This window comes from Anser anser (assembly GCF_964211835.1).
Source record: "Anser anser genome assembly, chromosome: 16".
NCBI lineage: Eukaryota > Metazoa > Chordata > Aves > Anseriformes > Anatidae > Anser > Anser anser.
This window is the reverse complement of record NC_139737.1, coordinates 8,446,971-8,462,700: the sequence shown is the minus strand read 5'-3', so window position 1 is coordinate 8,462,700 and position 15,730 is coordinate 8,446,971. Positions and strand designations below refer to the sequence as shown.

General features: G+C 38.7%; 1 protein-coding gene across 3 annotated transcripts in view; it reads left to right on the top strand.

Moving 5' to 3' along the window:
• The window catches only part of PARD6B (par-6 family cell polarity regulator beta), a 28,012-nt gene that overhangs the window by 8,392 nt on the left and 3,890 nt on the right, over positions 1 to 15,730 (top strand). For all 3 annotated transcript variants that reach the window (XM_083801418.1, XM_083801416.1, XM_083801417.1), the window contains exon 3: positions 4,209 to 15,701. In XM_083801418.1, the coding sequence (XP_083657544.1) occupies positions 4,209 to 5,035 (827 nt within the window). In that variant the 3' untranslated portion in view covers positions 5,036 to 15,701. The remainder of the gene's footprint in view (positions 1 to 4,208; positions 15,702 to 15,730) is intronic.

Below are 15,730 nucleotides of genomic sequence, written 5' to 3'. Positions count from 1 at the left end.
GGGATGCTATTTCACTTCAGCAAAGTGCCATTTAACTTGAAGGATGTCTCAAAGCAAAAGTACCAGCTCAGTGTTAAGATTTCTGATAGTGTGTTTGTCCCGTAACAGCCTTTAGAAGATCGTATCTCTTCCAATAAATACATTTCTGTTCTTAGTTTCAAAAGCGCTTTTGAGTCTCTGATGTTAGTTCTTACAGATATACTTACATAAGATTTCTTTCAAAGCTAGTCCTTTTGCTGCTACACTTCATGATTTTCAAATATGAGAGACTTGGTTTGGACAAAAATGTTAGGCCTTATCAGCTGATAGTCATGGAAAGCCACACCAGCTGATGACTTTTATGTGCTCCAAAATTGTCCTGGCCAGGGAAGGAAGCTGTGAAAAGCTGTGTGAATGGTTCTAGAGCTAACTGTTGGGTAGAGCACAGAAACTGACTGTGATCACTTGCAAGAGCCAGTAAATCTTCTGGGATGCACGCAATGCCTGTGTGTTTGTACAGCTAGCACATTCCAAACCTACCGTGTCGGCCTGGCAGCGGCAGGAGGGGGATCACGGTATGTGGCCTGCCATGAAGCTGGAGGAGCTTTACCAGCCCGCTGCGGGAAGCTGGGAACTTTGATACGGTACACGCTCTGCCGTTTCTGATGTATAAAATCGCCATGTACTTTGAATCTTTGATGAGTGTCTGAATGTGTGCACTTCGAATTGAAGGAGGAAAAACAGAAAGTGAACACCTTTTAGTGTTGCAAGACTTGATATGGAAGAGGAGTTCTAAGAAAATCAATACCTATGATGTAGTAGAAACCTAGTGCTTCGCTGGTACCACTATTAATTGGTACCTACATACTAGTGTTGCTTTCGTCAGCACTTTATGCTCTAACCCAAAATGTTTTGCATGTACAATTTTTCTTTTTTTGATGAGCTTACTCTAATAAAAAAATATGGCCTAAGGTCTGAGCAATATGGAACTAATCAATCAAAACGCATCCAACTTAGTCAATGGCTTTATGGAGAACTTCCAAAAGAAATAGTTATTTTGGAGTAATGCAGCACTAGATATTTAGAAATCTGTGTCAATGCAAACCAAAAAGAAGCAAAGCTTTTGAAATGAGGCAAAACAACGTGTCTTGTCCATGCAATGTCTCTCTGGTACTTGGAATATTTTTTCACTAGTCTTGCTGAATTTGCTACTGCTTGTGCAGCATTAAAACCAGAGCTTTAGAGCATCAAAAATCGTAGTACTTAATCATGGACTGCACGGAAGTTTTTACATAGTTTTTGAAATCACTACAATGCATACAGGCTGCTGGTGGGGGAAGGAGAAATCGTGACCTAAAAATTAACCTTTGCACTCATTAACATTGTTACTGAATTCTGATATTCAGGTCACCATTATCTATTGTTTGTCTGATAATCTTTACCTGTATTATCACTTCCTTTCTGTACTTGTGCATTACTCTGTATTTAACACTAAAAGATCTTTAAAGCAAAACCCTTCTGTCTAATGTTATTTCACAATTGCCCTTGTTTTGTAAGCAGCTGTAGTTCCAAATAAAGTAAAGCTATTGCAACTCATTGAATTGCAAAAATCCTCACAATGTAATGAGCAGATGTCTAACTTGAAACTGGTTTGATGGGTTGTCGGTAGATAAGGACAAAGCTTCTACTCATACTTCTTACTTTGATCATAAATTTAAAGCAAAGATTAAAAGAATTGCTCTACATTGTCTGAAGAAAATCAACGTATTAGTTTTCAGCTATGGAGTGCAGGATTTTTAATGGCTGACCTTCAGTCAGATTTTCCAAAATGCATTTTACACAGGAAATGGGAAGTTTGCATTTGGAGAAGTGTTTTACACTTCAGACATAGTCCACCTGTTACATGCTTTGGTTTGTGAGTTTGTTTTTGTGTGTTTGGTTGTTTTAAACAGAGCCTCTCTTCCAACACAAAACTGACTTAACACTCTCAAGCATATGAAGAACAAGTTTTAAGCTATTCCTAAAGTCTTCTTGCTTGGTGTTAGATCCATTATTATTTTAATTTCGTCTTTTTTAATACTTGTTTTCTACTGAAATATTCTGCTGAAGAACAGCAGTAATTCCATGCTTTCCTGAGAGAACCTTTTGGGTTCCCAAATAAACTAAAATTTATTTCTTGTATTCACAGTCATCTAATTTAACATGCTCAAGTGTAGCTGGTGCAGGTAGATTCTTCTATTTGCTTTTACCTTCTTATTCTTCCTTGTGAGACTCTTGATTAGCTTTGTTATTACATGTGCAGATCCTAAGGCAGGGAAACAGATTTCACAGAAGCTGAGTGTGTGAAGTGGGAGAGAAGCCAACATATACTTGTACGTGTGAAGTAAGAGCATCGTGGGCTGTCTGTAGTAAATTAACATGTGGAACAGTCTTAGTATTGCCTTTCTTCATTTAGCATTTTTTACAGAAGCAGTGGTGTGGATGACAAGATGGTCAAATGTAAGGAAGAACAGAAGTAAAAATTACTATGTGAGGCATCCGTGTCATCTGAAAGTAGCTGAGATATACTCAGAAGTGACTCCTGAGACTAATGGAGCAGAAACTTCTTCAGCAGTTGCTCCTGTTTGTGTTAAACAACTTTATCTGTAAACTTTAGTTTGATACAGAAGATGTTCAGTCTTTAGTAGACAGCTTTGCATATTCAGATGTGACTTAAACTAAACATTCAGATGTTTCTTAAACTAAAAATTTTCATATATATATAATTTAGGCCCTCTTCAGGACATTCTTTAAACAGTTGATGAACTATTACTCTTCTGTACACACAAAATGAGTTTATAACCACTTTATTGGTGGGATAACTTAAATTGTTTTTTCTTTTGAATTCTGTATTTTAGAATTCTAAGTCCACGATTGTCTTAGATGAATCACATTTTCAAAACAAAAAAAAAAAAAACATTTTCAGTAGCCTTGATGTCAGGGGGAAGGAAAGGGTTAGTATTGCAAGTTGGAATAGTATTAGATTATTGCTTTGGAACTACTTCCTCTGTTCTTTTTTGGTTAAGCCATCTGAAGTGAAAGTCCAAGTGCAGCTGGTACATGCGCATATATCTTCATCTTAGTATGGGGGGGGGAAAGTCTTCTGGTTTACAGACTCGTGCTGTACTTCATCAACAATTGAACAGTTCTCCTGAAATTTCACACTAGGATAGCATTCCCATAGTTATTTCAATTCACAGATTAAAATGTAAAGCTATTCTTTTATTTCCGTGGCTGTACTGATGGCATCATAATGTGATGTTACAAAGAAATCTTCCATTCTGAGTCCCAGGGTTAGTGCAAACTACTTCTGCTTGATTTTAATCCACTGCAGAAAAGCCTATGCAACATCACAGCAATACCAGTGTAGATCCAAGGGAATTTGGATCTGAATGCAGTTCAGTTCATTATTTTTGGAGTATACTTAATGGAAGCTTCCTTTGGCACATAGGCATTTTGGACATCAGAATTATTTCTGCAAAACCTATTTTTTCCTATTAGAGATATTTGACTTGCATGTGTTTTTAAAATTAAAAAAATAAAAATCTAAGCCGTTTGTACACTTGCGTACCAAATCGTGGCAGCATTGGTTGTATGAACAATCTTGCTTGAAATACGTGTGTGTAAGGTCTCTTTGTTTCTGCTCCGCAGCCATTTTACCTACGTTGTGTAGGGGGGCAGGGAAAGGAGCACAGAATGGAATAAGCTTTCTGGAGTTTGAATCCAGGTCACTTGGCCAGCTTCCAGGAGCTAGGCAATAATAGGCACACTGGCTGCTTTCCCTTTTTCATTCTTTCTTTTCCAATGATCTGAAACTTGAGGAGCAAAAACTAGCAAGTGGAATTACTCTGAATAAAATTAAAGCGTTTCTAGGAATGTACTCATTCTTTCCATTCTAAACTTCCTCGAGCAGCTAGAATATAATTCTTTGTCTCTACTGCTGTTGACTTGCTTTAAATTTTTTGGGTACTGTTTTTCCTTTGGTAGTAGGAAACAGAAACCATTACAAATCTTGATGAATCCCGTAACGTTAAAGCTTTTGTTTCAAGTATAGAGAGATGTTTCTACTATAGCAGCACGCCAGAAACGTTCTAGACTGGGCATTTCATTCTGTTAACCTAAAACATGATAGCAATGCTATATGGACCACATATAAAGTGATCTAATCATCCATGTGCTATGTCTTACAGAAGATGCAGACTACAGTGCCTTTGGTACCGATACTATGACAAGGAAGAAAAATGTCTTATCAAATGTGTTACGTCCGGATAATCACAAGAAGAAACCACACATTGTCATTAGCATGCCGCAAGACTTCAGACCGGTGTCTTCTATTATAGACGTAGATATTCTTCCAGAAACCCATCGCAGGGTACGGCTTTACAAGTATGGAACTGACAAACCCCTGGGATTCTATATACGAGATGGCTCTAGTGTCAGAGTAACGCCCCATGGATTAGAGAAAGTTCCGGGGATTTTCATATCCAGGCTTGTCCCTGGAGGTCTGGCTCAAAGCACAGGCTTGCTGGCTGTCAATGATGAAGTGCTGGAGGTGAATGGAATAGAAGTTTCAGGAAAAAGCCTTGATCAGGTTACAGACATGATGATTGCAAACAGCCGTAATTTGATCATTACAGTAAGACCAGCAAACCAGAGAAATAACGTTGTGAGGAACAGTCGGACTTCTGGCAGCTCTGGTCAGTCTACTGAATCTAGCCTTCCAAGTAGCACACCAAATATTTTAGCAAATTTCTTGCAAGGAGAAGAAGAAAGCGATGAAGAGGACATTGTTATTGAAGACAGCGGTGAGCCACAGCAGATTCCAAAAGCTGCGCCTACTAACGAAAGCATAGAATCGTTGACGCAAATTGAACTCCTTCATGAGTCAACACAAAACGGCTTCCTTCCTTCCAGCGAGATGAACTTGAATCATTCAGCAGGCAGCATTAGCATGGAATATGAAGTACAAGATCCAGATCATAAATCATTAGAAGATGGAACTATAATAACGCTATGAAATTACATTGGTGTACTTTGTACTTAGCAAGGATGCCATACATGTTTTGATTTGGTTTAATATGTAATATGTTTTATACCTCTCCATCTACTGAGCACTGCAGTTAGATTAAAAGGAGAAAAAAAGTAAATATGAGACATTCAAAATGATGTAAGTTGACTAACTTCAGTTAATTCTGCACTTCCATGTAAATACTTCACAAAGTTAGTTGATAACTGACTGAAATTGGATGAGGAAAATTTAAACTGAAAATGAAGGATAGCTAAGAGATGGCTGTGAGCTTTCTTTTAAAGGTACTTGATTATTTTTTTTATGTGAAATACTACTGGTTCTATAGAAGCAAACTTCTATTATTGTTTGAGGTCGATTATCTAATGTGCTGTGGTTTCATGTTCAACTGAAGTGCTGCTTACGTACGGTGGTGCTGCTTTAGCCACTTCATTCCTGTTCTGGTCTGCTGTTTCGGTGGTAGAGCTGTTTGTGTGGCTCTGCGTACAAGGAAACAGAAAAATAACCAGGAGGTGGGGTGGGAAGAGATTCTTGCTTGGTCGAACTCCCTGATTCATTGAGCGATAGTGGTAGGTGACAGGGGTCAGCACCCTGACAGCAATCAGGGCTTGGAGGTGGGGGCTTCTGAAGTTGTGTCCCTTTGTAAGTGAATGTGCAACCACAGGCTCATTAGTCAGGCACCTTTACTGTTCTTAATTTGCCTTTTATGGCCACGATAACTTACTTTTAATGACACTACAATTTTTGAACTCAAATGTGAAAGTCTTAATACTTCTGTATCTCAAAGACCTGTTCTCATTTTAGTTTGCAATATTTAAGGATATCATTGGATTTAGTTGCTAATCCCAGTAAGTTTTAAAGAAATGAGATGTAAACAAAATCATATGGAAATAACATACTATGTAATTTATGTTAAAAATCAGTCCTAGTAGAAGCTGTAAAGATTTCTACTAGCAAAAGTTTGTTGTAGTGAATCTAATCTATGTGAAAAGTCACTTTTTTCAAACCTAAATGATTCAGAGCAGCTTAAATTGACTTAAATTCCTGGATTAAAAAAAAAAAAAGGCAGATTGAAGTCAGGATGAGGCTTTAATAGAACTTGACCTGTGTGTAATGAAAACTGTTTGTTCTGATGAACTTAACTGTAGATACTGATCTTCCTGTGCACCACTAATTGGGTGTTTTGAATCTTACAAAGTTGCTATATGTAAAGAAAAATACTGGTGACAAGTCCTGATACTGCAAATGTACAAGCAAGCATGCACGTAATCAGCTGCAAATTTACTAGGACAATTGTAAGGAAAGGTTTCTATTATACTTTCTACCCATTTGGGATCTCCTATTTCACCACTTGGCACTGTTCCCTACCTGACCCTATGTTGGGAACATAAGTTGTCACAGGAAAATGAGATAGGAACAAATAGGGTTGAGGAGAAGGATGCATGGAGCTTCTCAGCAGGGATCCAGCAGTCTAGGCCAACCTCTGAGAGAGGTAGGATGTGACCAGTTCTTGTACTGTGCTTACCAGAGCCAGTACTTCAGGTTTTTGGAAGCATGTTCTGCCCTGTGGGGAGACATAATGAGCAGGAAAGGAGACTAATCCTGTTCTTTTTCCCTAGTCTATCTTGGGGAAACATCTACCTCTGGTAACTCTACTAACATGAGAGTAATGTTAAGGCATCTGTAAAAGACTTCATAGCACATCAGAGGGTAAAACTCCATTTGTTTAAGCTCTTTGTAATTATACAAACAAAATTGCTACAGGTATTAGTGATGTTTAATTTTAAATTAATAATCTTAAGTATTTTCAAGCCTTCAGTAACATTGGAGTTCGAGTTTCATAGATGTCAAGGAAGGCTTTGTTAATGCCTCTTTTGATTTATGGAGAGTTGGCATAACAGACAATGGCACGCATTGCAAATGCAGGTTAGGGTTGTTTTGTTGGGTTGATTTATGGCTTCCTTAGTATGCATGTGGAGAGGCCCTGGAATGTTTTCCCACAAGACCAAGAATTTAAGCGTTTTACTTATATTGCTGATTATTAAAATGAAGTTACTACATCCTCTTAGAGTGAAATGAGAAAAATAAATCGTTCTGCAATGTGTAAATTTTATATATGCATATTTTCTGTCAGTGCTGCTCTACACTTCCTTTATTGAAGGAAGATTGTTTACTTTAAGATATCTTTTTTTCCTTTATCAAAAGACTTTCCTGTATGAAATCATCAGCCGACGGTGACTTTCATTTATTATGCTAGTTTGCACTTCTGTGCCTTTTGTTTACTTGAATGTATTGTGAATTATCGAAGGAACAAAGGCATGTGGATGAGAAATGAATGAGGTCCACAGATACAGAAGATGAACTGGTAGTGCACTTAATACAGGTGTAATGTTTTCATTTGGTGGAAGTATATTCTGGGTCTACTGTGGTACTTTAGTATTTTGCAGCTTAGGTGCAAGGTGAGCTTACACAGGAGGGTTGAGTCTGAGACTGCTAATGTTACAAGGCAAGTCATTGCTCAAGTACAAACACCCAAAGTGAGTGTGCTACCAAACTCTTGTGTTACCGAATTTGTGCTTTTAACAGATGCATGAATATTTTGGATATATATGCCAGTATTAAGGACTTGCAGAAATTTAACTAGGGTCCCACTATGAATTGCATGAGGATTCATCTCTTAGGACCTTTCCTGCAAACTGATTGATCTAAATACATGCGATAATATATTTTTTAACAAGTAATGTTCTGTTTTACAGAAATTCTATAACATATGTAGTAAAACTAAGCATTTGGGACTTGATTAAAAAATTAAAAATTAAACCTTAAATTTTTAGTGTATTTACAGTTACAATGACAGACTGCACAGCATATAATCGCTTAATGCTGCAGTGACCATGAAACTTCTAAAGTTCTTCCATATCTTACTAATGCATATACTATGATGAAATACTTTTAAATTGTTACTTCAGGATGATCAACGGTTGATTATGAATGGCTAAATTTTATATATAAATGGTACTGGGGCTCAGTATAGGGTTTTGAAAATATGCTGATATCGCTAGCCTTTCATTCACTACCTCCTAAATTTTTAACATCTTTACAATTTTCTCCTTGGAAGAAAATGCTAAAAGGCTTGACTGTTTTTATACAGATTTTTATCTTTAGCTATATAAAAAAAGAAATCCAGAAGTGATAGTGAGGTTGCTATGCATGATTGACAATATTAAGCTGCTATTAATGTTAATCTTTGTGTATTGCTGCATCATATATATGTAAACTGTATTTTCAATCCAGATTTTATAAATTAATTTATAAATATCCAAATTATTTCAAAAATGGAGTGGAAAACTAAAATTCCTTTGAGTAGTGTTATATGTCGTGTACATGCATGGGGGAAGTTGTTCCTTTCTTGCGACTGGGAGGTTTAAGTGCACCTTAATAGGAAAGAATAAATTCTTCATAGAATTAAGATGCATTTACTTTGAAGTTCTGCTAAGGTACTGGATAAGTCGAGCCTAACTGTGAATCATATGTTTTACCACAGCTGAATTAAATTTAGGACAATGTTCTCACAAGCTGTCTTTAACATGTGTATTTTTGTGAATATTATGTATTTTCTAATTAAATTTTCCTTGCAATGTGATTTTTACATGAATGAACTTGTTTAAAATGTCAAATATCAGTATTTTTCTTACAACTTCAATGTATAATGTACATTGGTATCTCACTGAATGAAGACTGATTTTATGAAATCAAGCTAGCTGTAGTAGTTGTATATTAGTCTTATATTTTTACAGACTGGAATAATAAACGGATATAGAAATGAAATATTTTTTTCTCAATTACTTTTAGACAGGTAAAAATGAGGAAGAATGCATCTTTTGCTTATTCTGAAGTGTGAATCTAGATGGGCTTCAGTTTTCTCTTGGGCAGCTAAATGGATTCTGTTTTCATAGTGGTCGTAAATGTTTGCTTCCTCTGCTCCTTCCTCCCTTCCCCTGAAGCAAATCTGTACATGTGGAAAGCATGCAGGAGTTCAAGAAACTTGTTCTTCAGTCCTGTTGTCTGACCTGTGATGTGCTCATTCCTACAGTAGCTGCAAATAATCGATCTTGCATTGTATCACTTGCCTGAAGACTGCTTGTGGTAACGTTTAGGACGTGAAACTGGGAGAATGTTCTTCATCCTCCTTCACCATTTGCTGCTGGCGATTTGGAGGCTTTCACTGTTAATGTAAGTATAACTGTTTTACAGTTTTTTAACTTGTAGTCAATCCACTTACAAATATTTTCTCCCATATCTAATGCATTGGCAGCCCTTGTAAACATTTACCTAGCGACAAAACACTTGAGTTTCTTTAGCCCTTTTGTGTAAAGCTTTTGTGCCTGCTGGTCTCAGGCCCAACCGTATGACTTCTATCCTGTACCTTCCTTTATACGTGCATGACTGTAGCTTCAGTTGTATGAAGAGTACTGGACATACTTGCCTATGAGGTAGCCATGGGAGGTGACAGAGTCTGCAAACAATACTACTGTATCTTAATAGTGATATGCTGCTGAAAGAACCTAGTTACTTTATCGTGCATTTGATTTTGAATGCCTTTTGTCTGGATGAAACTTCCTTGTACAGAACCTGACAGCTCGCCCCTTAAAGGAATGCTGAAGTTAGCAGGATGTTCTTGAAACAGTGTCAGATTTAAAAATTCATCCTGTATGAAAATTCTGGTGTGGTATTTGCACTTTGGGATTTTCTTTCTGTGTAACAGAATTGAGTAGTAGGGGACTGGTCATCCTGAAAAATGATATAATTCAAAAGGCAATACACCTGTGTGTAAATAGTTTTGTATGAGGAAATAAAATACCATCAGGTAGATTGAAAAAGTGCAATGAAACACGATTTCCACATCTTAGTAGCTTTGAGTTACTTGATTCATAGTGAATTTTTTCCTCCCTAGAGGTCAAAAATATATGAAATTGTTTCATATACTCTCAACATAAGGTGTGCTTTCACAGAATAAGTCTGGTGTTGCCTTACGCTCTCTGCAAATGTACTTCCTACAATGCTCTTTGGCTCACAACTGATGTTAAATGCAGGTACTACTTTTACAGAGGTAGGAAGTGCTCTTTCCAGCAAGGGTACAGATTCTATGGCTAGACCATTAATATCCATTAGTGCTTCTGTGCCATCCAGTAAGCTTCCATGTCTGAGAGAATTTGTCTTCAGTAAAATTCACCAAGAATCAATGGCATGAGGATATTGCAGCAGCAAAGACTAAGGGATGTGTCTGCAGGAATGCATAGGAGGTATGTATCCATGAGGATATAAAGCTTGATAAGACCTTTTTAAGTTAGACGAGAAGGCTGGACTAATGTTAATATTGACCTGGACTGAATCTGTAGGGGAGGCACAGTGCAGAAGCTAATTAGGGACACTTAAAACAAATGAGAACGAAATGTATACTTGTACAAATGAGCAATGCTATTTCTACAAATCACTGCAATCCCTACAGGTTGTTTTCATAAACTAATTGTAAAAGGAAGACTAACTTTTCCTGCTGCTGCCTCCTTGAGGAAGAACTGTAACTGTAAAATATCATGCAATAAAATGTGAGAACAATATTTGAGGAAAAACTACTTTGCAAGATGACAAGTTTGCTTTCCGTGACAGCAGTCAGTCTATCTAGCCATTAGCTGCCCAAAAAAGTCTTCACTCAGTACACGATCAGAGATGTGAATGCATTCTGCCCTAAATATGAGAAAACAAAACTGGAGACAGGTCTCCTCACACTCGCCCATAAAATTCAACCAAGAAAAAGTGTCAGCATTTGTCACAAAGTGGGTCTTAAACTGGGACTTCATCTCTGCACTTGTACCCAGGTTGTACGTAAGCAAAAAGTAAAAGAAACAAGTTATAGCCACTATGTCAGTCAAACATTTACTCTATTTTGTGAGTTTATTGGTGCAAATATTTTACCTGCAAGTGGCGTTAATCTTCTTACCTTATACAGAAGGTGAGGTTCTTATCTTAACTCTCAAGCCAAAGGAGAAATACTTTGTTCTAAACTCTCAAGATCATTTCCTACCCAGTCTGTCCTTTAAATACCAACAGCATTTAACTTTTCTCAAGGTGTTAAGCTCTTAATGAGGTGTTAAAACTTCAGTTATTTAATGAAATTCAAAATTAACGTATGGTTGCAGATAGACTTGCTTGGATTTTCAAAAGCAATAAATTGATACACATGGTATAAATACAGGAGAAAGACTGAGATTAGTGCTAAATAATACCCCTTTTGAAGTTTTCTTGTTACTTTGAGATTAGCTGTGGCTAAAACTCAAGTTTTAGACTTGACAGAATTATTTCTGGTGAACGTGGTTGTTGTATGTGGTCATGCTGGAGATGAATCATAAGCTTTAAGGTAGCTTCGTAAACAGCTTCCAATACTAACATGCAGAAAAATATGCGTTGGATGGTAACAGTATTGTTCTTGGATGCTGTAGAAGTATGCAAGAAATGTTACAGCTGGTTCTTGGAGAGGTGAGATCATAGCCAAGACTTAAGAATTCAGACTCCTTGTGCAGCTATGGTAGATCAGTTGTGTACTTTCCTTGTCAAATAGGAGGTAAATGCCTCTCCAAGGACTTAGTGTAGTATTCTTGATTTTAAAAGTGCTTTGGAAATATGAAGCATGAAGTGACTTGAGGAAGTACTTTGCTATTTTACCAGCATTTCTCGTTACAGCCATTTAGAAGTGTTGCTAATAAGATATAATTTCCTGTTCTTCCAATTAACATTTCTTTCCACTTGAACTACTACTTTATTACCTGAAAGTATAAGGAAATACCTTGCATTTCATCAGTGTGAGAGATTTATGCTGGGCTCTGTGTTACATTTAAGAAAGTATTTAAGAGCATATTTATTGCCACCCACGTTTCCTTTCTAGACGAGAACATGGTTCTTCCTCTGTAGTGCAATGAGTTTTTTCAGAATGCTTTCTTTGAGCACCTGGTGTAATACCCAGTTACTGATAAGAATATTTTCCTTTTTTTTATAGTCACAGATGCGTTGGCAGTGCTCAGAAATGTGGAATAGAGTTCGAGGGACAGATGAGAATAGATGATATGACAGGAGCTAGCGAGGGTAGGGATGTCATCCAGTCCGGGGATTCGTACTTCAATAAAAAACATCTTATTGGTGTGGCTAAAACAGATGAATCTGTCTCATAATCTGGCATGCCTAAAGAAGTTCTTAAAATAAGCAGCCTAGTTTTTCACAGCTGCAAGACAAAATGGAGAGAAGATGAAACAGCAGAAAGCAAATAAGAGATGCTAATAAAGAATACAGATGCCCCAACATACTGCAGAGAGAAATACTTAACTTTGCAATAGCTAAATTTTTTTCTATTATTAGACTGACAGCTTAATATAAGAGATACTATCTTTACTTGCAAGCCTTGCCTCTTGCTTTAGACTCATGGCTGTAACAGCATTACCTCTATGGACAAGAAGGGTATTCCTGTTGTGAGACACTGGATTTTTCAGTGACTTCCATTTTTTTCCATTTTTTCTTTTGTTTCTTTGCTATTATTCTGGATATTGCAGACCCAGTTAAAAAAAAAAAAAAAAGTGGAGTTCCTGTCTTTCTGTTGGAAGATGCAAAGGATTTGGAAGCTTTATGCTGAGGAGAAAGCACTGAATATATAAACAGATTAGTGTAACTTTCTGAATGCTACATGAGGTTACATAAAAAGTTGGAACTTCAGTTCAGAAATTTTAAATCATAGGAGCTTAAATCTAACAACATCCTTCATACTCTTTTTCTGTAAAACAAGAAAAGTAGGTATCTTTTTGCAAACTTCAAAGTAAATGGGATAAAATTAAATGCAAAAACTACTTGCAAACGACAATCTGGGCATTTTATTAAATATTGAAATGCTATTTACTGTCTTTCAAAAATATTTCAGGTGGTTACTAGTTGGATCTGTATAATGTAGAAAAAATAAGATTCTTTGAGTTGTCATGCAAAGTTGGTAGCTTGAAAAAAATATCAGTAATTCAACATGTGTCTTTCCCTGTATTTTGACTGTATTTATACTGATAAATTACTTGTTAGGATAGTGAATATAAAATATTTATCCCAATCTTATAGATAAGACAAAGGTCATGAAGCCATTTGGTCAAAGAGCCGAAATGCATCGTCAATCTTGTTCTTTTTAGCACTGTTTTCTTGAGAGGTTTCTTCTACAGTAAATAGTGACACTGCTAAAGCTCATGTGGACGATATAGTTTATACAGAATAATCAGGAGGGATCTAATTTAGTGGTATGCTTTTCCAAGCATCTAAAATAAATATTGACTTGCTGTGTTTAAACTTAAATCCAGAACTGCTAAGTGCAGTAAGGGAAGCAACTGATGTAAAAACAGTTAACAGTATAGCAGAACTTTACCTGTAAAGGCTTCCTACTATAAATGCGTGTTCAGTATTATTACATAACTGCAGCAGTGGGCTTTTTCTAATATGGGAATATTTCTAGTCTAGCAGATCTTGTTAAGTCTTTTCTTGACACTCCCCTGACTCTGTGGTTCTAAACATACCTCTTCACATGCTTTCTCCTATTTGAGATAACTTAGTTTTGTAACAGTTAATCTGTGATGTACAACAGAAGTCAGAACTATTCCATTCTGCTCTTAAAGCTTCCCAAGTATGCTTTCCAGATCTCACTGGAGTTTAATCTAGTGCACCTTTCAAACATACACAGTACAGACCCCTGGGGACTACAGCATAAATGGTAAAGGAGTGGCTGAGCAGAGAACAGGACTGTGTTGTTAAGGAGTGCAAATACATAGCAAGAAGTCTGCCCAGACCTGGGGAGTTCACAACTGAAACAAAGGAAACAAAGAGTGTTTGGAGACTTACGCCCAGAGATGCTATGTGTTTTCTCTCTATGCACTGCTGGTCAGTGGAAGATCAGGTTTTGCAAATACCTTACGATTTTTCAGATAAGCGCTTTTTAGTTCCAACTGAAGCATAAAAGGGTCTGTCTGGTGCTATTGTCAGGAATGACATAGGGTAGATTCAGATCAACAGCGCTGTTGCTACTCAAAAAAAGGATCTTGGGGAGAAACCCTGCAATGTTAGCTCTTTTTTGTTTCTTCTTGTACCTCTTTAAGCCTGATTTCTTTGATCTTCACAGCAAACCACAGGCTATAAATTTGGCATTTCTTTATGAATGCTGAAGTGAATTTAAATTTCTTCCATTATTCAGCAATAATATGGTGTTGCCCAAATCCAAGAAAAGCTGTGGATGATAGTGCAGGCCTGTTGTAGTACTTGGCTCTGCAAGCACTAAAAAGTAGCTTTATATAGTATTCTTACAGTATTTAGTATTTATATAGTATTTTTAATAGTAATTCACAATGAGAATAATGCTCTGGTGTCTGGTTAGTGCTCTAGTTTCTTCAGGGAGGTGGATGACGTTTTATCTAGCTTTGCTCAGGTTTGCTCTCCACAGTGTCTAACAGATTTTCCTCTTCCTGGGCTGTGGCTGTCTGCAGATGGAACTCCAATTAGATGTCTCAAGCAATCAGTGTGAAATTCTGCATGCTGCTTTGTCGCTGCTGCCACAGAGTCCCCTTGACCCTAGTATAAATGCCCCATAGGGGCTGTGTGGCCCGAGCACCTTTCAAGGGCAGGCAGTTTCTGACCCCTTGCAGCTGGGACCAAGCAGACTCCCCGCTCCAGGCACCACTCCTCGAGGCACATTAGTCAGCAGGTAGGGCGGGAAGAACAGCTAATGTACCACGAACAGATGGCCCTTTCTGTCTCTGTTCGAACTGCCGTCTTGATCATCTGTCTTTGTCTAAAATGCTGCTTTGGTTTAAGATTGGACTGTAAAGGAGCCTAACGCAGGAAAATCCGGAAGGTTGCAGAAGCTTCCACAGCGCGCCTCCTGTAGCTCCGTCTGTGGGGAGGATGCCAGGAGGTTTCGGCAGCTTGGGTGTGGGGTCGGGGTCGGGGCTCTGCTCTGCCTCACAGAAACTGGGCTGCAGGCTGTTTGAATTCTCATTTGCACGCAGGGAAGTGCGTGGCACAGAGCGATTATGAGCACTTAAAAGCTGCGCTGCTAGCTGCAGCCTTTAATATCCAAGTGAGTCAAAACGTGGCACTGAGTCTGGCACCCGATCTCTGACTATCTGATCTCCCCTCTAGCCTGCAGTGCGGGCTTGTTGAAGCAAATCACTAGAAAAAAACTTGATTTTTAAGCGTGGCAGGGGGAAGCTGCGCGGCTCCGTATGGCTGTGTCTGACGAAGCACTGTTCCGTGACTGAAGCGGCACGGCTGTAACCAACCCCTTTAAACAGCCGTGAGGCCCCCTCTCCTCAGAGAGCCCTCGGGGGGGCGGTGGGCGGCTGCTCAACCCCCCCCCGTCTCGCGCCCGCTCGGCGCGCCCCCGCTGCGCGCTCCCGCCCGCCGCCGCTGGGTGGCGCGCGCGGCCCGCTGAGGGGAGGCGAGGCGGCGGGCAGGCCCCGCCGGGGGCCGTGAGGCGGAGCGGCGGCCGGGGGCGGAGCGGGGGCCGCCGGCAGCTCGGCCGGGACCCGGCGAGGCGATGCTGCGGCCGGGGGCACCTCCGGAGCCCCAGGCGGGGGCTGAGGAAAGCGAGGTAGGAAGGGGGAGGAGGGGGCTGGGGGT